General features: G+C 63.7%; 4 protein-coding genes across 9 annotated transcripts; 2 read left to right on the forward strand and 2 right to left on the reverse strand.

Annotated features, from left to right (window-relative positions):
• The first annotated feature begins 2995 nt into the window (after positions 1-2995).
• Positions 2996-8494, forward strand: ACHE (acetylcholinesterase (Cartwright blood group)). The gene is made up of 5 exons (XM_056128245.1): positions 2996-3406; positions 4886-5953; positions 6259-6743; positions 7247-7416; positions 8181-8494. Exons 1-5 carry the CDS (start codon positions 3023-3025, stop codon positions 8300-8302), a joined length of 2229 nt encoding a protein of 742 aa, XP_055984220.1. The 5' UTR covers positions 2996-3022; the 3' UTR covers positions 8303-8494.
• Positions 8495-8675: 181 nt separating this feature from the next.
• On the forward strand, positions 8676-9499 carry UFSP1 (UFM1 specific peptidase 1 (inactive)). The gene has a single exon (XM_056128253.1). It carries the CDS (start codon positions 8926-8928, stop codon positions 9355-9357), a length of 432 nt encoding a protein of 143 aa, XP_055984228.1. The 5' UTR covers positions 8676-8925; the 3' UTR covers positions 9358-9499.
• SRRT (serrate, RNA effector molecule) lies at positions 9498-20465 on the reverse strand. 6 transcript variants are annotated; one of them, XM_056128252.1, is made up of 20 exons: positions 20348-20465; positions 20078-20216; positions 15667-15795; positions 15375-15521; positions 14968-15156; positions 13224-13393; positions 12954-13138; positions 12775-12873; positions 12583-12697; positions 12007-12164; positions 11846-11907; positions 11683-11761; positions 11412-11600; positions 11146-11319; positions 10904-11057; positions 10614-10807; positions 10366-10522; positions 10005-10094; positions 9770-9875; positions 9498-9681 (listed from the first exon to the last, which is right to left on the reverse strand). In XM_056128252.1, the coding sequence occupies exons 2-20, from the start codon at positions 20197-20199 to the stop codon at positions 9606-9608; spliced, it is 2595 nt and encodes an 864-aa protein (XP_055984227.1). In that variant the 5' UTR covers positions 20200-20216; positions 20348-20465; the 3' UTR covers positions 9498-9605. The 6 variants fall into 6 exon arrangements, with proteins under 6 accessions (XP_055984227.1, XP_055984225.1, XP_055984223.1 ...); XM_056128250.1 differs by having other exon boundaries at positions 9770-9896; XM_056128248.1 differs by having other exon boundaries at positions 9770-9914.
• A 1710-nt stretch (positions 20466-22175) lies between these two features.
• On the reverse strand, positions 22176-25162 carry TRIP6 (thyroid hormone receptor interactor 6). Its single transcript, XM_056128409.1, has 9 exons — positions 24898-25162; positions 24621-24748; positions 24401-24526; positions 23809-24192; positions 23606-23699; positions 23361-23530; positions 22757-22935; positions 22507-22627; positions 22176-22402 (listed from the first exon to the last, which is right to left on the reverse strand). Exons 1-9 carry the CDS (start codon positions 25004-25006, stop codon positions 22271-22273), a joined length of 1443 nt encoding a protein of 480 aa, XP_055984384.1. The 5' UTR covers positions 25007-25162; the 3' UTR covers positions 22176-22270.
• Positions 25163-25408: the final 246 nt, after the last annotated feature.

The raw sequence follows: 25408 nt of genomic DNA on the forward strand, positions 1-25408 counted from the left end.
CAATCAAAATCAATTTTAAAAGGAATTTTGATTTGGCTGGTGATCAAACTTTGATTGCTCAAGTCAAAACCTTCCCAGTAAGTTTCCTTGTTCGCTAAAACTGTTTCTCATTGAGGCAGGAGGAGCATGAGGGAGCCCCTGGGTCCAGCCCCTGCAATACATGGGTTCCCCAGCAGCGGTGGCGCGAGTGTCCTTCCCTGCCCCTAAAAGGACACCTGCTCACTCCACTCTGGATCTGACTCTCCTGGCCCCCTGCCCAAGGGGGGTCAGCTTTAAAATGCACTTAGAGTACCAGCTTTGAGCCCAACACTTTCCTGCCATCTTCCCGTACGTCCCTGCCCCAGTTGCTCCCAGTTAGGGAACTGGAAAGGGGGGGTCCTCCTAAGTGTCCCCCCAGACACACCCACCTCTCCTGCTGTGTGATCTCCCGAGCACTTTCCTTACTGGGTTCTCAACAGTAGCCCCTGTTCGCAGATCTGAGCTCTAGCTCCTGCAGTGACACCGACATCCTCTGCCCAGCTGAGTGCCAGGGTGCCTCTGCCCCTGAGACACGCCAGGGCTCCCACCTTCACCAGGACCCCATGTCCAGTGCAGCCCACAATCAGTAGCAGCCTCTGAGGTTACCAGCGCACCTTGATCACTCGCTTCCCATGACGCATGCTGCATCGCATATCACTCACATGTGATAAGCCCCGATCACGGGGTCCATGAGCGCGGGGGAAGTTGGTCCACACCACCACCAGGGCCTTTCCCGGAGAGAAACCCCTCCAGCACAGTGATGGAAAGGGCCGCTCCAGCCTCCCGGAGGTGAACCAGCGCTCCCTGTTGGTGTCTGTGTGTGTTGGTGTCACACCACGAATAAAGTTTGGAAGCTTGGGGTCACCCAAAGTGCTGTGGGACCACGAGGTGCTGGGGACTGACCCCCAGATGCAAAGCCTGCACTCAACGCCTTTAACTTAATGTTTCCTGAACACTTGGCTCTCATAAGAGCAATTGTTTTTGTTGTGTTTTGTTTGGAGGCAACACATGGCTGTGCTCAGGGTTTACTCCTGGCTCTGTGCTCAGGGATCACTCCTGGTGGGCTCAGGGAACCACATGGGGTGGCAGGGATCGAACCTAGGTCAGCTGCATGCAAGGCAAGCGTCCTCCCCACTGTACTCTTCCTCGGCTCCAAAAATCAATTTTAGGCCAAGAACTGTTTACCAGCTTGATGTGGTAAGTGCAAATGTGGCCTTTTCGCTCCTTTGCTTTTCTCCTGGGTAACTAAGACCATTCTGAGGAAAAGACAAAGGAGCGTGAGGAGAATGCCCTACAGCAACCTTCATTCCCACACTCTGTTCTGTACCCCACACGGGACCCACCACACCTTTTTGGCTTTACAGGCCCCTAAAAAAGCCAAAGAAACACAAGTTGGCTTGATTTCTGACTTTGTGCTCCCCAATTTGCAAACCTAAGGCTTCTAATAAACAATTGCTTTCTCTTAGCCTCCTGGGGGTTATCTTGGTGGACAAACTTTGGGACCGGGGCAGGTGTCTCTCGTACCTGTCCTAGGAATGGTTCTCCGGGGCTGGAGAGATAGGACAGCCGCGAGGGCGTTTGCCTTCCACACGGCCAACCCTGGCTCCATCCCCGGCAGCCCATATGGTGGCCTGAGCACTGCCAGGAGTGATTCCTGAGTGCGGAGTCAGGAGTAAACCCTGAGCATTGCTGGTCGTGACCCCAAAACAAAACAAAAACATAATTCTTATTCCCACCATCCCCGGTGGCCACGGTGGGCGGCAGCAACGCTCTATCCTGCTCTCCCGATTTCCTGGAGACCAGGCAGACGTCGAGGGAACCTGGCGGCCAGGCGGACCGGAAACCTAGGGCGTGTGAACAGTGAGGCACGCAAATCCAGAAACTGGAAAAAGATGGGTTGAGGAGGGGGTTTACCTCCGCGACGCTCCCCACCCAATCCCATTCCAGCCCCCGAGGCGCAAGTGAAAGCCGGTGGCGCCACCTGGCGGCCACCCCGGAGAGCGACGAGCGGACCGTGCGCGGGCCCCTGCCCTGCGGGTAGATGGGGGGCCGCCGTATGCGCGCGGCCTGGGGAGCAGGAATCTCGCGGTGCAGGGCGGCGCCCTCCCTGGACCCGGGCGCACCCCGCAACTCTCTGCATGCCCCGCCGCCTCGCGCCCCGGGCGGCGGCGCCCTGCAGGGCGCAGCGGGCACCCCGGGGTGGCCGAGGCCGAGGCGGCTTGCGCGCGTGCGCCTGCCCCACGCAGCGCCCCGCACCACCGCGCGCGCGCACGCACGCCCCGACGCTCGCCCCCGCGGGCCGGGCTCCCACGCAGGGGTGCCCCTGGCCACGCAGGCCCTTCGGCGCGGGGCGCGGGTGCGGGCGGCCCGGCGCGCTCTCTCCACGGTACCCCGCCGCCGGCGCGGGGACGACGCCACGGCCTCAGCGGTCCTCTTAGGATGGACACCCCCGGAGAGCGAGACCCGGGGGGCTGCGCGATCCAAGGCCCCTCGGAGCCAACCGGGGGGTCACCGGAACCAGGCCGCTCCCACCTGCCGTCCGCCGCGGCCAATGAGAGCGTGGCCCGGTGATGTCATGGCCCGGCCGGACCCGGGTGACGAAAGCCCCAGGTTGCCCGTCAGGGACCTGGCGCGAACCCATCCACGGGGGTTCCGGAAGTTTCCACTGCAGCGGTGGAGCGCGGTCTCGCCCCGCAGCCCTGCGCTTCCACCGCACCGGCCAGCCCGCTCGGCTGTCCCCAGGTCACCTCTCCCAACCCCGCCGCGCGGGGGTCTCCCCACTCCGCGGGGCCCCCCTGCGTTTCCACTCGGGATCCCATGCGCGCGCCTTCATTCCCACAGGTGCGCCTCGTCCCCAGGAGCGTCCCGCGTCCCCTGCTCCCCGCCAGGGCCCCCCAGCTCCGGCAAAGCGGGGGTCAGTTCCATGCACTTGCACGTGCGCGCCCTGCGGGCCAGCCAGCTGCCGGGAGGTGCCGGGGGATGCTCGCCGCCCGAGGCTGCCGGGATGTCCCCGTGCGTGCGTCCGTCTGGCGCGGTCGGCCACTGCGTCTGTCTGGGGCCGTCGCCCCAGGACGCCCTCCAGCGGCCCGCGTCCGTCTCGCTCGCCTCGGTCCGTCCGTCTGGCCCTGCGGGTGTCTGCGCCGGTCGCGTCTGTCCGTCAGTCGGCGCCACGCCGGGGTCTCTCGGGGCCGGGGCCGGGGAGGGACCGGGGAGGCAGCGGCGGCGGGGAGGGCCGGGGGCGGAGCAGGGGCGGGCGCGGGGCGGGCGGGGGCGCCGTGCGGCCCGCAGGGGGTGTGTGCGGGGGGCCGAGGCGGCGGCTGTCAGAGTCGGCTCAGCCTGCGCCCGGGAACATCGGCCGCGTCCAGCTCCCGGCGCGGCCCGGCCTCAGGTGAGTCTCCCGGCCCGCCCGCCGGGGGATCGGCACCCCCAAACGGGACGCCCCCCGCCGCCCCGCACTCCGCCTTAACTCCTCCCCGGCCGCCGCCGGTCCCACGCCCGCGCCCGGCTCGGCGCCCCGCGGGGGTCGGCCGCCGCCTCGGCTCCCGGATTCCCGGGGGGACCCCTTCCCCTCCACCGTCGCCCCCAAGTCTGGAAGCGCTGGGAGACAGCCCCCTGCTCGGGGCGGTACCCGCTGCCACGCAGGTTGGCGGCGCCCGCTGGGCCAGCCCCTCCCCCCGCCCCGGCCCCGCTCCCCGCGCCCCGGCGCCCCCCCTGCACGCGCCCCTCCCGCGGGGACCCCGCCGTCTCGGTGTGTTGGGAAGGGGAGGCTCAGCGGAAGCCCCGAGTTATAATTAGCCCCACTCGGGTTTCCAAGTTAATCTCCTGCACCTCCACCACCCCCCCCCCCCCCGCTCCGGGCGGCGGGCCTGGGGAGGGGGGACCGCGGGCAGAGGGGGTTGTTCCGACCCGGGGAATTTTGATCCCTTGGCTGGAGATGCCGGAACCCGCAGCAGCAGCTGCTGCCCCAAAATAGCGCCCCCGCCTCTGCCGCGGGGATCTCCGGAGCTCCGGGAACACGGAAAGCCCGACTCACCCTTCAGACCCCTCCGCCATGCCGGGGAGCCCCCCAGACCCCCGCCCCAAGTTCCCGGCTCCTCGACTCGGGGCGGGGAGCGCCGCGCTTCCCTCGGTCTCTGTTGCCCCCCGCAGGCTGCGCGGCGCACCGCAGCGCTGCGCGCACGGGGTACTCGGGGCACCGGGGGGCTTGGGCTGGCGCGCCCCTGCGCCCCGGATCGGCAGGGGCGTGCGTCGTTGACCCGCGTCCGCGGGGAGCCGACGCAGGAAGGTGCGGAGGGGTGGTCGGCAGTGAACTGGGAGGCGCTGGGCGGGGCGCGGAGTCTGCAGGAAGGCAAAACCTGGGGTGCCCTGGGACTGACAGCTCCCACATCCTGATCGCCCCCCACCCCATCCCCCCCAGGGCCCCAGCCCTGGCCCAGGCCAGAGAGGAGAGATTGCGTCTTCACGGCCCGCCGGTCCCGCATCCGTTTCTTCAGACAGACAGGGCCCCGCCCCTGACGTGGTCACTGGACATCAGCCTTTGCCCAACCCCGTGACCCCAGCCAGGGAAGGAGGTGAGGGCCGGCCCGTGGGCACAGGAGCAGATGGAACGCTGGGAAGGTCCCGTGGGTGTTCTGTCGTGTGCCCGGTGGGGTGGGGGTGCCCCCGCCTCCCTTCTGGCTCTCTCTGGCTGTGTCCTTGTCTGCTGCGGCCCTCGCTGCCCGCTCTCCTTGCTGCCAGCCCGCCCCACCTCCCCTGCACCTCTCTGATAACCCCCGGGTAGGAGTGCCACCTAATCTCACCAAGACTGCCTCCCTCTGTCTCTGTCTCTCTGTCTGTCTCTCTCTCTCACTCTCTCTCTGCCCCCCAGACACCCTCCTGCCCCCCAGAAGCCATGAGGCCCGCATCCCTTCAGGCCTCTCCGTTCCTCCTCCTCCTCCTCTTCCTCCTGGAAGGAGGGGTGGAGGGCCTGGAGGATCCCGAGCTGCTGGTGACCGTTGGCGGGGGGCGACTGAGAGGCATCCGCCTGATGGCCCCCGGAGGCCCCGTCTCCGCCTTCCTGGGCATCCCCTTTGCTGAGCCACCCGTGGGGCCTCGCCGCTTCCTGCCGCCTGAGCCCAAGCGGCCCTGGTCAGGGGTGCTGAACGCCACAGCCTTCCAAAATGTCTGCTACCAATTCGTGGACAACCAGTACCCTGGCTTCGAGGGCAGCGAGATGTGGAACCCCAACCGGGCATTGAGCGAAGACTGCCTGTACCTCAACGTGTGGACCCCGTCGCCCCGGCCCACGAGCCCAGCTCCCGTCCTCGTCTGGATCTATGGTGGCGGCTTCTACAGCGGCGCCTCCTCACTGGACGTGTATGAGGGCCGCTTCCTAGTCCAGGCTGAGGGCGCCGTGCTGGTGTCCATGAACTACCGGGTGGGCGCCTTCGGCTTCTTGGCCCTGACGGGCAGCCGGGAGGCGCCAGGCAACGTGGGGCTGTTGGATCAGCGGCTGGCACTGCAGTGGATACAGGAGAATGTGGCCGCCTTCGGGGGGGACCCCACATGCGTGACACTGTTTGGGGAGAGCGCGGGCGGCGCCTCGGTGGGTATGCACCTGCTGTCGCCCCCCAGCCGGGGCCTGTTCCACCGGGTGGTGATGCAGAGTGGCACCCCCAATGCGCCCTGGGCCTCAGTGACCCCAGGGGAGGCCCGGCTCAGGGCCACGAAGCTGGCCCGCCTGCTGGGATGTCCCCTCACCGGCACAGGTAGCAACGACACTGAGCTGGTGGCCTGCCTGCGTGCCCAGCCGCCGAAGAAGCTGGTGGACTACGAGTGGCACCTGTTGCCACAGGACAGTGTCTTCCGCTTCTCCTTCGTGCCGGTGTTGGATGGAGACTTCCTCAGTGACACGCCTGAGGCCCTCCTGGAGGCCGGGGACTTCAGTGGCCTGCAGGTGAGCCAGGGCTGTGTGGGAGGGTGGTGGGGGTGGAGCCACTCCCTCTAGGTCCCCTGGTCCCCCCTCACTGCTCCCGGGAACCAACCCCAAAGGGCCATTGCTCCTTTTCCAATGGGGGGAATTAGATGGGGGGCAGTGGTAAACCACAGGGGACCCCGTTTCTGCTCTCTCCATCCCTCCTTGCCTAGTACTTAACTCTTGCTCCCCGAGGGTACAGGGCTGTAACGGTGCCTCTCTCTGGCTTTGTTCTTCTGTTTCTGTCTGTCTGTCTGTCCCTCCCCACCTTGCTGTCCCCTCACCAGGTGCTGGTGGGTGTGGTGAAGGATGAGGGGTCCTATTTTCTGGTTTACGGGGCCCCCGGCTTCAGCAAAGACAACGAGTCGCTCATCAGCCGGGCCCAGTTCCTGTCCGGGGTGCGGGTCGGGGTCCCCCAGGCAAGTGACCTGGCCGCCGAGGCTGTGGTCCTGCAGTACACAGACTGGCTGCACCCCGAAGAGCCCGAGCTCCTGAGGGATGCCCTGAGCGAGGTGGTGGGCGACCACAACGTCGTGTGCCCCCTGGCCCAGGTGGCTGGGCGGCTGGCCGCCCGGGGCGCACGGGTCTATGCCTACCTGTTTGAGCACCGCTCCTCCACGCTCTCCTGGCCCCAGTGGATGGGGGTGCCCCACGGCTACGAGATCGAGTTCGTCTTTGGGCTCCCCCTGAAACCAGGGCTGAACTACACCGCGGAGGAGAAAGACTTGGCCCGGCGGATGATGAGATACTGGGCCAACTTCGCACGCACAGGGTCAGCGGGGACAAAGGCTGGGTTGGGGGGGTGGGAGGAGAGGATGCAGTAGGAACGAGATGAGACAGGCAGCAGACAAGGGCCTGAGAGGACAGACAGGAGGAACTTAGGAGCAAGGCCCGGGGCTGCACTTGACCTATCTAAAAAAAAAAAATCCCACGGTCATGTGGGTGTTGTCCAAAGTAAAAGCCAGATTGGGGTGAAGGGGTGGGGGTGGGGGAATTCCTGACACCCCCACACTCATCTGCACATTGTTGGTAGAAGTATAGTAAGGGTGTAATGACACAGTGTAACCGAGTACTTAAAGAGAGGAGGGAAGCAGGAAGGGGGAGAGGCGAGAGAAAGAGAAGGCTAGAGGCAGGTCGGACTCCTGAAGCTGTTGCGGGGTGCTGGGAAAGAGGGGGTGAAAGAGGTGGGCCTAGCAGGGGCCCAGGGAGGTTAGATCTGGGCATTGCCGCCCCGGGTAGGGCGGAACACCCTGAGCCTTCCCTTGCCTTCCGCAGGAACCCCAATAGTCCTCCGGACCCTAAAGGCTCACAGTGGCCCCGGTACTCGGGGGACACGCAGCAGTACGTGAGCCTGAACCTGCGGCCGCTGGAGCTGCGCCAGGGGCTGCACGCGCAGGCCTGCGCCTTCTGGAACCGCTTCCTCCCCAAGTTACTCAGCGCCACGGGTACGCGGGGTCCAGGCGCCGCGGGAGGAGAGGAGTGGGGGCCGGCTGGGTATGACCCCTCTCTTCTCCCCCGTCCCCAGACACTCAGGGTCCCTGCAGCTGCTCAGACCCCACCGGCGGGGAGGCTGCCCCGAGGCCCCGGCCCGGCCTCCCCATGTCCCTCTGCCTCCTCCTCTCTTGGCTCCTGCGCCTCTGACGAGTGCTCGGTCTGTGGGGCCGGCCCCCCAACACTCAGGGATCTCCAACCCGGCGCCCCCACTCTTGAGACCCTCAAGCGGGAGGGCCAGGAGGGTGGAGGGTGACCAGCGACGACTCAGGGATCCCCACGCCTCTGCTGCTTCAATAGAAATGCCACAACTTTTTAATATTTTTTTATAAATTCATCCCTTGCAGCCTAAACCTGGTGTTGGGGGCTCCGGGTCTGGATAAAAACCCCGGCACAGTGGGGCGATAATCGTCAATCATTTCTCTCTTCTCTTCTCCCCGCCAACCTTGGACCCTCCCGCCTCTGTTCCCTGTCCCCGTCTTCCGGTCGTTGTCTTGTGCTTCTGCTCCCTGTCCCCGTCTTTCCGGTCATGTTCTCGTCCCCCTCCCCCTTCCTGCCGTCCGTGTCCGGCCCCGCCCCTACCCGCATCCTCCCTCTGGTCCTTGGCGTTTTTTCGCCTGATCCTCTCCCCACCCGCCCACGTGTCCTCCGTGCACTCGCCGCCCGCCCGCCCCCGCCTCTGTCCCTGACCTTCCCCGTGCCATCGCCCCGGCCGTAGACACGCTGGACGAGGCGGAGCGCCAGTGGAAGGCCGAGTTCCACCGCTGGAGCTCCTACATGGTGCACTGGAAGAACCAGTTCGACCACTACAGCAAGCAGGACCGCTGCTCAGACCTGTGACCCGGCGGCCGCCTACCCCGGCCCGCCCCCCGCGCTGTACATACTATTTATTATGGGCTGGGATATAATACGAGCCCTCCCCCGCCTCTGCCCGGCCCTCCCCGGGTCGCCCCGTCCTCTGCATGTCTCGGGCCGAGCCCCTCCCCCGCGGTGCCTTCGCCCCTCGGGGCTGCCAATAAACTGTTACACCACCAGAGTGTGCGCGACTCGGAGGGCGGGGACCGAACGCAACGACTCCGCCGTAGAGGATGCGCGCAGAGCCCGGCGCGCCCGCGGAGACCAGCGCGGGTGCAGGACGCGGGCACGTACAGGTGGCCCCGCCCCCCGACCGGCCCCGCGCCTGCGCAGTCGGCGGCCGGCGCGGGGCATTGTGGGAGCCGCCGGAGCCCGCCACTGCCGCCACCTTGGAGCCCCTAAAGGACGTTCACCTCGGCCTGGCCCCGCGCCCCGGCCGCCAGGCACTGCTGTCCGGCCACTATCTCTACTACCACTACGGCTGCGACGGTGTGGACGACCGTGGCTGGGGCTGCGGCTACCGCACCCTGCAGACACTGTGTTCCTGGCCAGCTGGCCAGCCCACGCGGGTGCCCACGCTGGCGGAAGTGCAGGCGGCCCTGGAGGACATGGGCGACAAGCCGCGCGGCTTCCGCGGCTCCCGGGACTGGATCGGCTGCGTGGAGGCCTGCCTCTGCCTTGACTACTTCGGGGGACCCCAGGGGCGCCTATGCCACGTGCCCCGAGGCGCCGGGCTGCGTGGACAGCTGGACTCGCTCTACGCCCACTTCTCTGGAGGTGGGGGGCCCGTGATGGTGGGGGGCGACGCGGATGCCCAGTCCAAGGCCCTGCTGGGTGTGTGCCTGGGGCCCGGCACAGAAGCTTCCGTCCTGGTCCTGGACCCTCACTGCTGGGGGACTCCACAGAGCCCCCATGACCTCCAGACAGCCGGGTGGGTGGGCTGGCGAAATGTCAGCACGACCTTCGACCCCACCTCGTTCTACAACCTGTGTCTGACCAGCCCAAGCCCGGACAGTAAAGGGGCCCATTCCCGGGACTGAGGCTCACTGCGGTCCCCCACGTTCCACCCCACGTCCCTTTTCCGGGGAACAGGCCCAGCCTTCGGTGACAATAAAGCGAGAGGTCCCCGCTATCCCCGCCTGGCCCATCTTTGGGGGGCGGGGCGCGGGGCTCCTGGCAGTCCCCGTGGAAGTGCATTTATTGGCAGTAGGGCTGAACGTACAAAAACTCTGAGCTGGCTGGTGCACGGCAGTCACAGCACAGAGACCGGGAGTGAGACGCCAGGCGCTCAGAAGAAGTCCACGTCATCTGGAGCGTCCAGGTCACGGTATTCCACAATGGCCCGTGGGTCCCCACGAACCATCCTGTGGTGAGCCGAGAGGTAAGAAGGGATGAGCTGAGGGTCCACAGACGAGCAGAGGGCAGGAAAGCCCGGCCACCTTGGCTCCTCACCTGTTGCGAGGCTTGCCGGGATAGCCTCCCTGGCCTCGGAAGGCATCGTAGTTGCCTCGGCCAGCGCCGTAGGGGCCGTGCGGGTACGGAGGCCCTCCTGTGGGGACTGCGGGGCGGACACCACCAGCTACAAAGACCATCGGGGCTGTGGTGAGGAACCACCTCAGCCATCTGCGCTGCCCATCCCCCCCCCAACCCTCACCTCCTGCCCTTTCAAACCCCCTCCAAGACTTACCTCCGTAGCCCAAGATGGGGGGCCGCGGCTGACCATAAGGCATGAGCCCCTGCGGAGTCTGGTGTGGGTAAGGGAGTCCTGGAGTCAGGCCTGGGGGGAGTACAACAGGAAAAGGAACGTGAATTACTGCGTGGGGAGCAGGACCAGAGACAGAACGGGGTTGTGACGCTCGCTTTGCATGCAGACTACCCTAGTTCGATTCCCAGTACTACAAGGTCCCTGAGCATCCCTGGCAGGGTTGTAAGACCCAACCATACCCCACCCCTAAAAACACCTTCCTAGAGCTGTCCTCAACCTAAGAAACATGGGATGCTTTAGGGGGGGGGTGGCACGGGGCAAGCCCCCATGGATCGTATCTTACTCTGGGCAGGACCGGGAGGCTGGGCAGGCTTGATCTCAGGCAGAGCTGGGCGCTTGGCGTCAGTGAGGAAGTTGTTGAAGAACGCCACCTCCTTCTTTACCTCCTCAATTTTCTCAGCATGCTTGTTGAAGATGTGCTTGCGCACAAACTCGGGGCCCTGATGGGGGTAGAGAGGGTGAGAGCCCTGCGCCGAGTGTGGGATCCACAGACCACCGCACCCTGCCAGCCTGCCTCTCAACATCTCAGACCTTGAATTTCTTGCCACTGAGAGGGCAGAGCCACTTATCCTTGCCCAGCTCCTGAGTGTTAGAGGTGACGAACTTCTCCACTTCCTGTTCAGGGTCTTTTCGCCCCATCTTCTGGGCCTCCTCCTCAGACAGGGACTCCCGCACACTCAGCAGGGGTGTCAGCTTCTCCTCAAATGTCTTCTGCCACTCGAGCACTGTGGTTTGGGGACACATAGGCCTTGGAGCAGGGAGCCAAAAGGGGACTCGAGTTGTGCCCGGCCGCCAGAGCTATGGGGTCGGGAGGCACGCACCTTCGCCGTGACTGATGCGGTTGGGGGGCATGGGCCCGCGCACGTGGATGATACCGCAGCGGTTAGGCATCTCGTCCTCGTTGGGGTATTCACAGGTGTTGTAGTAGTCCAGCGAGTGGACGATACGCAGGTACAGGAGTAGTTTGTCCAAGACCTGAGAGTACAAACAGCGGAGTCGGTCCCTGGCCCTGCAGTCAACCCCCTGGAGCCTGGTCTGCCTGCCTGCTGGCACCCACGAGCACCTTGATCAGTTTCTCATCCCTCTCCACATTGATCTCGGCAGGGTTCCCCTCCTTGGGCGGCTCCTCCGGAGGCGCCCCTCCACTGCTCCCCAGCAGCTCCTCCTCCTCGGCGCTCACTTCCTCAATCAGGTAGTCGGTAATATTCTTCAGGATGGGGTTCTGCGAAGGCAGGCTCTGGGGAAAGAGTGAGCAGAGCAGTGTGGTGAGGGATGGGCTCGGGCCACTGGCAAGGGAGGACCCAGCAGGGGCCCTGGGGCAGCACTGACCGCTGGCAGAGGTGGCGTGCCGGGCTCCGTTGCCCAGAGCTGGGTCCTGTCGTCCAGCGTGTGGATCAGTTTCGCCGCCAACTTGATGTCATTGCGCACGATCTGCTTGTGCTGGGTGATGCCGTTGATGTTCCTCACTCGGCGCGTCAGGTCTCTGTTCACCCCGGGGCTCAGCTCACACTCCCGGAGCTGGAAGCAGCAGGGCACTCAGCTCCTCTGGCTGCACCGAGCTAAAGGGGCCAGGTCCCTCCTCCCCCCCTCCCGCACTCACGCGGATATTCTGCAGATTCCAGCAAATCTCCTTAATGTTCACGCTGCGGTCAAAGGTCACCCAGCCACGGCGGAAAAATCTGGACAAGGAAGGATCGTGAGTGCTGTGGTGTGTGGCCGGCACTGGCCTCTGCACCTCGGGCTCTGCTTCCCCAACTGCTCACCTCCTCTCAGGCTGCGGCTCCGAGAGGGCCACGCGCATAAAGCCTGGGTATCTCTTACAGAGCTGAGAAACAGAAGCAAAGAGATTTAGACTTAGAGATTTGAGGTTCCACCTTCCCCCAGCGGTCTGGGTGTCAGCCCCCCGCCCCCGTTCCCCACTCACGGAGATAATCTCGGCCCGGGAGATGTTGGGGGCGATGTTGCGCATGAACAGGGAGCAGGTCTTGTGCAGGGGCCTGGGCTTACACTCCAGCCCGGGCCCATCCTTGGCTTTCTCCCGCTCTTCCTCCTTGGGCTTCTCCTTCTCCTTCGATGCTTCCTCTGTGCAGGTGGCAGAAGGGAACTGGGGATATGTGTGTGCCCAGAAGGCCCACACCACCCTCTCCACGCTAGGGGGCAGGCTGACCACACACATTAGATGATAGGCTAATCCCCGCCCCAACAAACACATACACTAGAAGGCAGGCTAACTTGCTCCCCCCATACACGCATACACAACTCACACTAGAGGGCAGACTAACCACACTCTCACACTAGAGAGCAGGCAAACATACTTGCACACTCTCTCTCCTCCCAAAAAAGCACCCTCCCCACAGCCTCCCGCAAACCTACACTGCCCATACACTCAGGCGAATGGGCCCAGCTAGACTATAGCTAGGGCGATGGCTCAGTGATCAAGCGCAAGGCCCAGGGTCCGAATCCCAGCCCAGCCCCAGCTGCGGCCCCAGCTCAGGCCTACCCGACTCCTCCTTCTCCTCCTCTGCCTGGCCACTCTCTGAGCCCGACTCCGACTCCGACACACTGCCCTCATCAAAGCTGTCATCGCCGCTGTGCTTTCTGTTCCTCTTTTTGCTCTGTGAAGCAACATGTCTGGTAAGTGGCCAGCCCAGACCCCCACTGACACCCACCGGGCACATGCAGCAGTGCCCACCTTTTTGGCCTCCTTCTCCGAGTCCTCTTTCTTCTCTTCCTTTTCCCCTTCACCCTCCGACTTCTTGGTCTTGTCTTCATTGGAACTGTCATTCTCGGCCTAGGGACAGAGCTGCGTCGACACCTCTCTCTCTCGGCCCCCAAGCACCCCCAGGTCCAGCTCCCAGGGCCTGTGCTGACCTGTTTGCCCTCTTCTTTCTTGTCCTCCTTGTCATTGGCCTTGCGTTCTGCATCCCCCAGGCCTGGGCCAGCCCGGCCTTCCTCTTTCTTGCTGGGGTCCCCAGGCTTTCCTGCCTGCTCCTCCTCCTCCTCCTGCTCCAGGATGCGTAGGTCATTTTCTGTCCCTCCTTCCATCTTAATCACAGCTACCAGAAGCAGACAGAGCCATCAGTGCCTAGGTTCTGGCCCTCCACGGCTGTCCCCCACCACCCCCACAACCCCCGGACGCACCGGCATCCAGCATCTTGACGATAGCGTCAGCTTTGTCGATGTCCAGGAGGAGGTTATCGAACCAGCCTGTCTCCATGAGGGACAGGAAGACCCTCAGGCGGTTCTGCAGGGCCCCCCGAGCCTCCTGTCTTCTCTTCCCCACCTCATCTGGGTGGTACTTAGACCGGAACCTGCAGGGCAAAGGGGAAGGCAGAGACAGTCACAGGGGTCAGCGCCAGGACATGGGGCGGGGCCCAGGCAAGTCAGGGCAGTGCCCGTCCTCTCACACCCACGTGGGCCATCGGTGCACAGCTAGGGGAGGGGGTGCACTGTGACCACCCCCCACCCTCCGAAGGAGCCAGAGGTTGTTGCTCTGACAAGACTCGGGGAGAACCAGAGACTGAGCGGCTGGGCTGGGGAGGGCTGTGACCAGAGGAGACCATGGTGGCAGCAGCAGGGCCGCGCCCCAGAGCTCCCAAGGGGAGAGCTGAGGAACGGGGAGGCCCCAAGCATCGCCCTCTCCTGCCCCAGGAGCACTCCCACCAGCTCCCGCCATCCCTCGGTGGCAGACAGAGGGACACCTGAAGTGCGCCAGAGAGGAAAGGCCAACCGAGGAAGGACAACGCGGTTCTCCCCCAGGGAAGAGAAGCAGGTGGTGAAGCAAAGGGAGACCCAGAAATGCCCGGGTGCCCACAGGCACTGCCCACAGGGGACAGAAGGGAGAGAGGGAGGAGAGCAGGGAGAAGAAAACACTTAAAGGAGGGCCTGGCAGGAAAGACAGGAACCAGGAGCAAGAGGGAGAGTATGAGAAAGCCCCAGAGTGGGAAACCAAAGGGGGAATCAGAGCAGACACAAGGAGAAAGTGAGGGGTCAGGAGTGTGGGACAGGGATGGAGGGGGACAGAGAGGGAGGGACAGGAAGGCTGGCAAAGACGACACTGGGAAGGTGGGGAGAGGGCAGCAGAGGACGGAAGAACCACAGGTCGAGGAGGAAAGGAAAGCCGCAGGCATCACCTCCAGGATCTTTACCTTGGCCGCTTGGTCAAACAGAGCTCAAGATTTAACTAGCCGCGCCCAGGGCCCACGCTGGCTGGTGGGCCACCGGCTGGCTCCTGGCTGGGGCGCCCGGCCCAGAGGCCCCAGCCCCGCGGGAGTCCGCGGGGGGGCCCTGACTGACTAGCTGCCTGAGCGATCACATTCAGCTAGACCACTGCATTGTGCACAGCGGTGCCCTGCCTGTCTGCCTGGCCGGGCAGCGCGGCTCAGCCCAGGGCTCATGTTTGGGCTGGGTATGGTGGGGGTGGAGATGGGTTTGCTCCGAGCTCCGTCGATGAGCGGGTGTAGTTCCCAGTTCTGGCTCTTTTCAAGGAGGAGGAGCAGAAAGAGGATGAGGAGGAGGAGCAGGAAGGGGGGAAAAGATGGTTGATTAAAATCAAAACATCCACAAAAAGAAAAAATTAAAATTCTTTTTCTGTCAAACGACCCTGAGAGCTTTGATTTGTCTCGTCTGGATTCACTCGTTGCTTTTGGGAAGACGCCACAGCCACGCCGGGTCCCGGCGACGAGGGATGACGGCGACCCCAGAAGCAGCAAGTGGGGCGCAGCCGGCCTGTGGTCCCCGGGGAACAGGAGGCGCTGGCCAGTGGCCTGCAGAGCCCCACTCGCGGAGGCAGTGGGGAAGGGAGAGAGACCCCTCGGCCGGTGCAGGTGGCCCCCATCCCCCGCCCAGGAGGGGCAGCATGCCGGGAGCAGCAGGTCGCACTCACCACTCCTCGTCCTTGTGCGCCAGGAAGAAATCCTGCATCTGCTGCCGCCGAAAGTCCAGCTTGTAGTCATTGTAGCGCTTCACCGCCTCCGTCTCGTCCACCGAGTCGTCAAGGGAGAGGAGAAACTCCTTGAAGCTCTTCATCACGGGTGGGGGCACACCCAGATCGATCTCGGCGATGCTGCCCAGCCTGCGGACGAGGCGCCCAGCAGCAAGTCTTGGTTGGGGAGGAAGTGGGGGCCCAAGGTCGCCCACTGCCCCCTTCACACTCGGCCCCTAACCAGCTACTCCCAAGCCCACAAAAGCTCCTGTGTCCCTGGCCGTTTTCTGGCTCCCGTCATGAACCCCGAACACCCCCAAGTCGGCCCAACTCCCTTCGACCAAAGACACACAACCCGAGGTCTTTACCTGGCCTGGATGGGCAGAACATGATGCTGCATGATGTGGACATCTGGGTGGCCCCAGGGCTGAGGGGGGCCGTAGGTGGGGCCCCCACCCCCCCCAGCATAGGGCATCTCATAGCCACTGTGGTACGGGTCAGAACTGTGCTCATCCCTGAGAGTGGGGGACACAAGCGTCAAGAGAAGGGCATCACAGCACAAGGACCGCGGCGGGCAGCTAGGCGGCCCCTTCGCTCCCGCCAGTGTTGGCGTCCTGTGGGAGGGCAGGCCCCCACCCGGCAGACCCCAGGCCAACTTACCAGTCTCGCCTCATGCGCTTCTGTGGGGGGCTGAGCTCATGGCGGGGGGGCGAGAAGCGCTCCCGACGGGTGCGGTCATAGTCCCGGTACTCGCCACGGCTGCGGCGCTCACGCCCGCGGTCCCACTCCCTGAAGGGGAAAAATGAGGACTGGAGAGAGTCACACACCCCAACGGGCTGTTCCTTCTCCCACGTAAGAGCCCAAAATCGAGGGGGGGCTTAGGGTGGCACAGCACACACCGAGTGCGTGTAAACCCAGAGCCTGAGCCCAGGACTGCAGCTTAAAAACTAAGGGCCAAAGAGGTAGTTCAGTGAGTAGGGTGCTGGCCTTGCATGCTTCTGACCAGGTGTCAATCCTTGGCACCCCATACGGTCCCCTGAGCCCACCAGGAGTGATCCATGAATGAATGCAGCTGGATGTGGCTCAAAAACAAACCAAAAATAAGTAAATAAACAAAAGCCTAGGAGCTAGGGAGAGCATTCAAAGGCCAGAGCCCTGGGTTCACTCCCTACAGCACTTGGTTCCCAAAGGAGAAGCCAGTCCCGCTCCACAGTCCCTTAGCACACCGGGCTGAGCGTCATTCTTGTTGCCACCCTCACCCACGCTCACCAGCTCTTCCCGGGTCCAGCCTGGCCTCCTCCCTCTCCGTGGCCATCCCTAAGGAGCGGTACAGGCCCCACTGGTGGGGTGCAGACCCCCGCCTCCTGCTCCCTTCCCTGCACCAGCAGGAGGATACCAGGATCCCCTCATCACTAACCTCCCTGTCCTGCCAAGTCTCAACCTCAGGGCTGGAGCGACAGCACACCGAGTCAGGTGCTTGCCTTGCATTTGGCCAACCCAAGTCTGATCTCCAGCACTACAGGATCCCCTGAGCCCGCCAGGAAGAAGCCCTAAGCACCGCCAACTGTGGCCCAAACCAAACCCCCCCACTCCACAAAAGCCTCGACCTCAGACCCTATGCACTGTCCCATCCTGACCACCCCACCACCTCTGCCCCGCCAGCTGTGTGGACCTGCCTCCACCTGTGCCACTTCTGATGGTCAGTCTCTGATGCCAACATTAATCTCTCCCAGCCCTGCCCTTGTTTCACTGCCAATAAACACTCCTCAGAACCAGGACTGAGGCCTTCCTGTCGTCTCCCACCTGTGCACGTTATCAGCCTCCCTCAGCCCTATCCTAACAAAAGCAAGAAAACCCAGGGGAACATAGTACAGTGGGGGGCACTTGTCTTGCATGAGGTCAACCCAGGTTCAATCCCCAGCACCCCATATGATCCCTGAGCAGAGTCAGGAGTAAGCCCTGAGCACTGGGAAAGAAAGGATGAGAAACAGCCCTTTTCTTTTGGGGCCACACCCAGCACTGTGATGCCAGGGACTGAACCCAGGTTGGCTGTGTGGGAGGCCAATGCACCATCCTACTGCGACAGCCCTAAGATGGCTGCATTATTATTTAGTTGAAACCCAACCTGCCATAAGACTTCTTTGAATTGTGAAGACTACAACCTTTTCAAACTGCAAATAACTTTAATACTACTCAAATCTTGACAGGTCATGTGGGGTGGGGGGCACATCCGGCTCTGTGCTCAGGGGTCACTCCCAATGTTCCTCAGGAGAACTTATGGCAAGGAACCGACCCTGGGCTCCTGCATGCCAAGCTCAAGCTGTGCCTCTCCCCAGCCCCAGGAAGGCCCCTATCAGTAAGTGCTCTGTCCTATACAGATCCACTGTTCTGGGGCTGGAGAGTAAGACAGCAGGGGACACGCTGACCTTGCACATGGCTGACCCAAGCCAATCCCAGCATCCAAACAGCTACCTGAGCCCCACCAGGAGTGACTTCTGAGCACATACCCAAGAGTCAGGCCTAAGCACAGCCAGGTGTGGCTCAAAAAATAAACACACAAACCAAGGGCTCGGCTTTGCACTTAGTAGAGGCCTTGCCATAGCCCCATTCTTTCTGGTCAGAAGAATCCGAATCCAGCTCACGTTGGTGAATAGTTTTCCAAAATTTCAGTTTTCACTGGAAAGTTTCACAACCCCTGTAGCCATAAAACTAAAGATTCTTTTAAATAACAAGTTCTCCTATTCTGTTTGCAAGAAAACATCTAACACACACCCTGCTACGAACAGCCGCTGATCTAGAAGCTCCATCCCTTGCAAGCCCACAACGCTTTCCTGCCTGCTCCCCACCACCTGTTCAGCCACCGATGAGACCAGGCAAGACCCAGAGGAACAGTGCGCACTTCAGAGCAGCATGGCTCCATTGGGGACCACAGGGCTCCCTGTGGGCCCCCAGATATTTCAAGGAGCCCACAGGTGAAAATCCTGTCAATGGAGAGTCAACCTGTAGGATGCAAGGTCCACCCCCACACCGCCGAAACAAGCTTGGGAGGGGGCCACACAGGAAAAGGTTGAGCTCACGCCTGGCACACATGCCATGTAAACATGTGGTCACCAGCACAAGCCCCTGCTACCCCATATGCGCCAAGCACACACTGGCAGGTCTGCTATCCATGATGCCCCCCCCCCACCTAAGGGATTTTCAGAGACCCCATGTAGAAAGGGTGCAACTCTGAGCAAGCACCAGGCAAAGAGTGTGAATCGTGGCCGGACAAGCACTGAAGTGGCCCCTGATGAACTCCACAACCCTAATCTGAGTGACTGAGAGAAGAGTGTCCCCCAGTCAGCACAACTGCGGAAGCCCACAATAAGCATCTAGGCTTGGGTGTGCAACCACAACCTCCCACACTGTGTGACCCCTGGCTCTCAGAGCAAGCCTGAGCACAAAATAGAACCAAAAAACTTCTGTCTACCGCTGCAGCTGGGAAGCAGCACTTGCTCGCACAAGGATGACCCGGGTTTGATCCCCAACACCACAGACAGTTAAACCCTGGGTTTCACACATTCAAGGCAAGTGCTCTACAGAGCCATATCCCAGTCCCCACTTGGGCCCCCAGAATTTTAGATTGTTTATTGCTACTCCAAGGCAGCACCAGTGTCACTAGCCACTGCTCCACACCATAGATGAGTATTCACTCTAAAAAGAGCCACAACCAGGCCGGAGAGAAGGTATAGCACGTAGGGTGCATGCCTTTGCACAGATAGTCTGATTGATCCCCAGCCAGGCATATGACCCCCGCCTCCCCCCCCCAGTTCTGCCAGGAGTGATCCCTGGGAACCATGGAGAGTCACCCCCCACACACACACGAAAAAAAGCCACCAAGGTTCTGTGGACCCACGACCCTAAACAAACAGTATGTGCTGTTGTACCCTCAACTCAAAATACTGGCTCCCGCTGTGTTCAGGAAAATCACTCATTGCCCCACACCCCTGACGCCCCAGGCCCTGCTCCAATCAGAGAAACACTTTGGAATCCTGTTTTTGGTTGTTTGGGGGTGGAGAGGGGTGTCACACAAGCCAGAACACTCCTGCAGGGGTAGAACCCAAGCCAACCGCATAAACCCATGAACCCATGAAGCTCTGCCCTGTGCCTAGGATAATAGATTTTTTTTTTCTTTCCTTGGAAACCCCAAGGAGAGGCCAGTACCAGTCTCCACAATGCTGAGACGGCCTGACTGCAGGAGGACCCACTAAAAACAGGGACCCAAGGGACACGCCCATCACAGCAAGATGCCCAGGCATCTTCCTGGAACCTGGTTCATCCGCAAGTGCAAGAGCCAGTTATGATGCCTCTCGCACAAAACCTTCGTAAAGGTGTTCTTACTCCCACTTCTTTCTCAAACCACCTCAAGGGCTTCTTAACCCAAGCACGAGGCCTGAACGCTCACTGGGAACTCAAAACGAATCAAAGACGGCCGGAGAGATAACACAGGAGCCTAGAACCGGGAGGGCGCTCGCCTTGCACACGCGTCCGATCCGGGTTCGATCCCCGGCATCCAGGGGATCACACTGCCAGGAGTGATTCCCGAGTGCAGAGCCGAGAGTAAACCGGATGTGACCCAAAATTAGACAAAAAGAAAAAACCCAGCCAACCAAGCGGACCAGGCGCGACGCCCGGCACGGTCGGGAGTGACCACCGCCCCGAGAGCACCAAGGCACACCAAGCAACCTAATCAAGCCCACACCATCCACGCTCTTCCCCAGGAAGCGAGTTACCAGGAAAGGCCGGCGGGGAAGGGTCCGCCCGCGTCCGCACGGCGCCCCTCGCGCGTTGACGAGGCTGCACCGACCTCCGGGACGTGCAGGGCCCCGGCAGCACCGCGCACATCCCGGCGGCGGCCGCGGGCAGCCCCCTCTCCGGGCGGTGGTCACCGGACGCCCGTAGCCCCCCACCCGCCCCGCCCCGCCCCCAGCCCGGGACCCGCACGCGGCGGTCGCGCGGGAGACACAGCCGCGGCGGCGAGCGCGCGCGCGCGGCGGGGCCGAGGCGCGCCTGACAGAAAGCGCGCTCGCACCGGTCGTTCCAGTCGTCCCCCCGACGTCTCTCGTCCCGCTCCCGGGAACGGTCGTAGTCGCTGCGCTCCCGCCGGAACTTGTCCCTGCGCCGCCGGTCGTACTCGTCGTCGCTGTCCCCCATGGCGCGGCGTGCGGAGCCTGCAGAGCGCGCGGGGGGGAAACAACCGGGTGCGGGACAATGAGCGGCGGCGGCGCGACCCCCGCGAGGGGCCCGCCCCGCTTCCCCAGCGTCCGGCCCGGCGGGCCCCGCAGCCCGGCCCCTCCCCCACCTGGAAGCGGTGGCGGCCGTTAGCCTCGCGCCGGGGCCGGCGGGTTTACCCGGCCACCTGGGCCCGCCCCTCGCCGCGGGCGGGCGGGCGCGCGACGACGACGACGGCGACGGCGACCGGGGGACGAGGGAGACGCGGGGCTCTCAAGCGGACGCCGAGGAAGCGGCAGCGGCGGCCACCGGCGGGCTGCGCGCGCCACTCGCGCCGCGCCTGCGCCCCGCGCGCCACGACGCCGCGAGCCCGCCGCCACTCGCGCCCGCGCGCGGCCTGCGCCCCAGAGAAGCGCCGAGCGAAGAGGCAGCCGGGCCCGGGGCACGACGGGAAGGGGCGGGGCCGGCCAAGTCTCGCGAGCCCTCCGGGGCGAGAACGGCGCGCGCCCCGGCAAGTACGGAAGCCGGGTTGGGCCTCGCGCCCGCTTCTAAAACTGGGGTGGGGGGAGTACGCGGGGCGCGAGGGGCGCGTCTCCGGGCCGGGCTTCCGGGTCTGGGCCCCCACGCGGTGTCGGCACCCGCTCGCCTGCGGTCACGGTGCCCGGGCAGCCCCGCAGCGGGCGCTCCCTGGACCTCGGGGAGGGCTGGCAGTGTCGCCCCTCTCGGCGACAGGGCAGGGGCAGGGGCAGCGCGGGCGTCCCAGGCGACGCAGCAACCATTTTAAAGCATCTCCCACCATTTTGTGTGTTCCCACCCGGAGAAGCGGCCGTCATTGGTTCCCGGCCAGAGCCCGGGGTCTCTGCCTTTCCGCAGGGACAGCCCGCTCCGAAGGAAAACGGGGAATGTCGGGTCGTAGCCCCCGCCTGAGCTTTGGGGGGTAGGGGGGATGGAGGCCAGGCTGAGGCCCCTGCTGACGACGGACAGGGTTTGTCTTTCCCCAGATGAAGCGCAGCAGCACCTCGGCGCTAACACCGGCTCCTCCGGTGAAGTGCACGTGAAGCAGGCTCAGGAACAGCAAAAGTCGGGCTGGAAAAGGCCCAAGGGGCTGCAGCCTCCTCACCCCCATCACCAAAAAATGAAAAGGAACCCGGAAGGGAGCTCAGATAGAGCCTACCGCCCTCCGAATGCCCTGGATTGGAACTGCAAATAAGAAAATAGGAAAGGGGCTGGAGCAATAGTTAGGTGGGTGGGATGTTTCATCCCCATCAACCAATATTTTATCCCCAGCAACACATATGGCCCCAGAGCACCACCAGGAGTGATCCCTGAAACCCCTGGATGTGGCCCAAAAACCTAATAATGAGAGGCCATAGGGATAGTGTAGCAGGTAAGATGCCTTGCTGACCCGTTGGGTCTCGAGGACCACACACTGTCACTGTCACTGTCACTGTCCTCCCGTTGATCATCGATTTGTCTTTTGGGCTGTCCAATACTCAGGACTCACTCCTGATGAGATGGTCCTCACACAGGGTCCCCCTAAATCTCATCAGGAGTGAGTCCTGAGTATGGGACAGCCCAAAAGACAAAAAATAATACAGAGAATAGAAAGTGCTGCCCCCACCCCAAACTGCAATGTAGTGTCCCACCAGTGGGTCAAAGACAGCTGCCGGCTTTGCACAAGGGAGCCCCCGCGGGCTGCATGCTGGCTCTGCGTAGGATCAAGATGACCAAGCAGGCTCAAGCGCCAAAACCAAGCATGGGAACACCCAGGGGTGCTGAGTAGGGGGGAGAACTTCCGTGTACACTGGGCCAGGGCTGCGGAAGACTCCGCTTCTCAGTGGTCCCATTTGGGAGCCCGGCAAATCCTGGCAAGTCAGTTCTCTGCTAGAAAAGGTGAACGATCCCCACCGAGCCAGAGTTGGGCTGTGGTGTGAGTCGGACGAGACAAAAGGCGTGACTCTGGAAACTCCCAAGGGGGTTATTATTGTGAGACGAGACAGCGTTTGGAGATGGAGCTGTAAAGGCAGCCGCCGGGAGGGCCGCTGGTGAATCCTCAGCAGTCGGTGGTGACAGTGGCCGAGAGCTCCTGGATGCGCCAGGCACTGCAGGTCTTGCACAGGATGTGCCCGTCCAGCGGGTAGCAGCCCTGGCATTCCCCCTCAGAGGACAACAACAGCCCACACTCCTGTGGGGGGAGAGAGAGAGAGAGAGAGAGACTAAACAGTTCTGCCTCATCCGACACCCCCGACCGGATGAGTCCCCTTTGCCCCTTCACCCACAGCCCCTGACCTCGCACTTGTAACATCCGACATGGAAACTGCGGTCCAGGGCCACAATGCGCACCGTTTCTTCCTGCCCTGGCTCGGGCATAATGGCACCGCCACATACAGAGCACCGTGGGGCAAACTTCCTGGGGCGGAAAAGAATCCAAAAGAGTTGAGCGGGGAGGAGGAAGGGGAGGAAGGAGGAGGCTGGGCTCATGGGGGCAGGGGACGGTAAGGTTCATCCTGTCCCACGACAGGCAGGGCCCGGGCCTGACCTGTGGAAGTCCTCAATGCAGTGGATCTGGCTGGTGGCGTCCACTGTGAAGGGGATCCCATCGAGGCCGCGGTGGCAGACCACACAGGTGAAGCAGCCGGGGTGGTAGGCCTTGCCCATGGCCCGCAGGATCCGGTCCAGGATGGGCTGGGAGCAGGTGGAGCATTTTTCCAGGGTGGCCTGGGGGGTGGAGGGGAAGGAGGTTGGGGGGCTGAGGAGCGCCCTGGCAGCCTGCCCGGCTGTGTCGTTCCCCCAGCATGTGATTGGGCTAAAAGTCACCTCGAAGTGGTTCCTGTCCCTCATCCTGTCCACTTTCGGTCTAACATTTCTCAACGACCCCACCTCCACTTTTTACTGCTGCGCCACGCCCAGCTGCGCCCAGGGCTTGCTCTGAGCTTAGGGTACCGTTTGCAGCACCGGAGGAACACTGGGGTGGGCCACACGCAAGGCAAGCGCATCTCTGGGGCCCTTCAGCGCCCCCCGGTGTGTGTCAGCGCTCATGTCCCCGCCGGGAAGGCGCAGCTACCTCTCTGGGGTCTGGACACGCCCCCCCTCCCCCACGCAAGCCGGCCTCCCCCTTGGTCCGCAGCCCCCTCCCCACTCACCACATAGCAGTGCTCGCAGTACGCCCTCCTCTCCACGGCATAGAAGTGTTGGCCCCGCAGCTGCGCCCCACACGTGGCGCACACGAAGCAACCGACGTGGAAGACGCGGTCCAGGGCCACCACTCCGGCCCCATCCCCGACCACGTCCTCTCCGCAGCCGCCACACCGGCCTGCGGACCAGCAGGGGCAGGGTCAGCGTGCACAGCACCCCGCCCCTCCTCCCCTCTGCCCGCGGCTCTGCTCACCGAAGTACTCGCCGCTGGGAGGGTGGTTCATGTCCTGCACCAGCTTCTTGGTCAGCCGCTCCAGCTCCAACTCGGGCGGCTGATTCAAGGGACCCTGCAAGGCGGGGACCCATTACCCACAAGCCTCGGCTGAGGCCGTCTTGGCCCCGGGCCCGGGCGCCACTATCTGTAGGGACCCCCACACCCCAGTGCCCGGGGCTCACCTGGGACCCGTAGCCGCTGCTCCTTCCAGGGCCAGTGACCACGGCTGTGTCCTCTTTGACCCCCGGGCCTGGCTCCCTGCGGCTCCTATTATAGCCAGCCCCCCAGACTTCACCCCGGCCTGAGAGCGGAAAGTGGGGGCCCGGGAGGGGCCCGGCGGCCTGAGAGGCCCCCCGCCTGGGGGGGCCACAGCCTCGCACGGGCTGCGCCACCTTGACCTGCACGGGAAAGGCGGGCCCAGCGGGGGTGCTGGCCGTGGTGTAGGAGGCTGGAGTGGGGCCCCCGTAGGGACACGTGGGGAGCAGCGGGGGAGGAGGGGCCCCTCCATTCAACTTTAGGGGGCAGGCGCCTGGGCGGTAGGCAGGGGGCTGCGGGGGCTCATATGCCTGTGAAGGAAAGCAGACGGGGTGGGAGCTGAGTCAACCCCCAACACCCCTCTAGGTCCCCCCAACCCCCAAAGAAAACTGGGGTTGACAGGGTCCTGCCCCTCACTGAGTCAGCTTTGGACCCAGCTGTTCCCCCTACCCCGCTCTCCAACCCTGGCCTTGCAGGGAGGATGGGGTGCGGGGAGAGACCAGGCCGACTGGGGCTCACCTGTCGCTCTGGCCGCCGTCCTGGGTGGCCACGACCCCCGTCCAGCTCGGCCAACATGCTGGTAAGCGAATCAATCTCGGCATCCAGACTTCCGGGACACAAGCCCCCTCTGTCTGGTGGCAGCCCCTGAGGTGGGGGGGGGGGGTGCAAGCGCAATGTAACCCTCACACCTTCACTCTGGCCCCGCTGACCCCCTCCTGCCCGCCCCTCCGGTTCTCACCTGCGAGCGCTGGGGTGTTCCATGGCACCCCACCCAGGCCAGCCCCCGCTCCTCCGGACCCCCGGGGACCTGGTAGCACTGCTCAGACGGAAGGGGGCAAAAACTGACCCTGGGGTGGGGCTGGAGTGCTGGGGGGGAGGGAAAAGAGCAGAGGTGGGGCTTGGGAAGATGAGGGTGACATTTGGGGACACCACCCTCGAGTCCCAGGAGGGGGCTGGCGGGCAGGGGCGGCGCCTGGGCGATGGGCCCCGGGGGTGGCACCACGGGGGCGCCTTACCTGCTCCGTGGGCCGGCGGGGGCCCCGGGGCGCCCCGGGCGAGTGCTCTCCCGTGGAGGGCCCTGGCGGGCTCCGGCTGCTTCGGGGGGAGCCAGGTGGGACCCGACATGGCCAGGGACCGGGGACTCCAGGCCCCCGCGGAGCCCGGGGCCTCCGGCCTTCCCCCTCCTTCTGTCCCACACTCGTTAGGAACTCCAGGAAAGAAACTTTTCCTGGCCTTTTTTTTTTTCCCTTCCTCCCCAATTTTGGGGACGACCACGCCCCCGGTGACGTAACCGCATTCCTGGGGAGGGTCACGTGACCCCAAGTCCCCTCCCCCCGGTCGGGCCCCCTCCTGCCGAGCCAGCGGCCGGGGCTGCGCTCCCGGGCGTCCTGCCAGGGCCCGCAGGGGGGACCAGGACGGGGGCAGGGGGTACCGCCCCCTCCAGTAGTCCAGTAGGCTCCGCCCCCTCCAGTCGGCCCCGCCCCGGCCGCGGGGGACCCCCCCCACCCCGTCCCACGGGCCCGCCTC

Source organism: Sorex fumeus, unplaced genomic scaffold (assembly GCF_029834395.1).
Source record: "Sorex fumeus unplaced genomic scaffold, SorFum_2.1 ptg000064l, whole genome shotgun sequence".
NCBI classification, from domain to species: Eukaryota; Metazoa; Chordata; class Mammalia; order Eulipotyphla; family Soricidae; genus Sorex; species Sorex fumeus.

Bases quoted from the DNA above. Each gene is read 5' to 3' on its own strand.
- ACHE (XM_056128245.1), top strand. From the start codon at position 3,023: ATGTCCCCGTGCGTGCGTCCGTCTGGCGCGGTCGGCCACTGCGTCTGT. The intron at 6,744-7,246 runs GTCAGCGGGGAC...TGCCTTCCGCAG, and splicing joins GCCAACTTCGCACGCACAGG to GAACCCCAATAGTCCTCCGG. The intron at 7,417-8,180 runs GTACGCGGGGTC...CCCCGGCCGTAG, and splicing joins CAAGTTACTCAGCGCCACGG to ACACGCTGGACGAGGCGGAG.
- UFSP1 (XM_056128253.1), top strand. From the start codon at position 8,926: ATGGGCGACAAGCCGCGCGGCTTCCGCGGCTCCCGGGACTGGATCGGC.
- SRRT (XM_056128247.1), bottom strand. From the start codon at position 20,199: ATGGGGGACAGCGACGACGAGTACGACCGGCGGCGCAGGGACAAGTTC. The intron at 12,698-12,774 runs GTGGGCACTGCT...GTTGCTTCACAG, and splicing joins CGGAGAAGGAGGCCAAAAAG to AGCAAAAAGAGGAACAGAAA. The intron at 11,058-11,145 runs GTGCTCGTGGGT...TTGTACTCTCAG, and splicing joins GGGATGAGAAACTGATCAAG to GTCTTGGACAAACTACTCCT.
- TRIP6 (XM_056128409.1), bottom strand. From the start codon at position 25,006: ATGTCGGGTCCCACCTGGCTCCCCCCGAAGCAGCCGGAGCCCGCCAGG. The intron at 22,936-23,360 runs GTGAGTGGGGAG...TCCACCCCCCAG, and splicing joins ACTGCGAGCACTGCTATGTG to GCCACCCTGGAAAAATGCTC. The intron at 22,403-22,506 runs GTCAGGGGCTGT...CTCCCCCCACAG, and splicing joins TCGGATGTTACAAGTGCGAG to GAGTGTGGGCTGTTGTTGTC.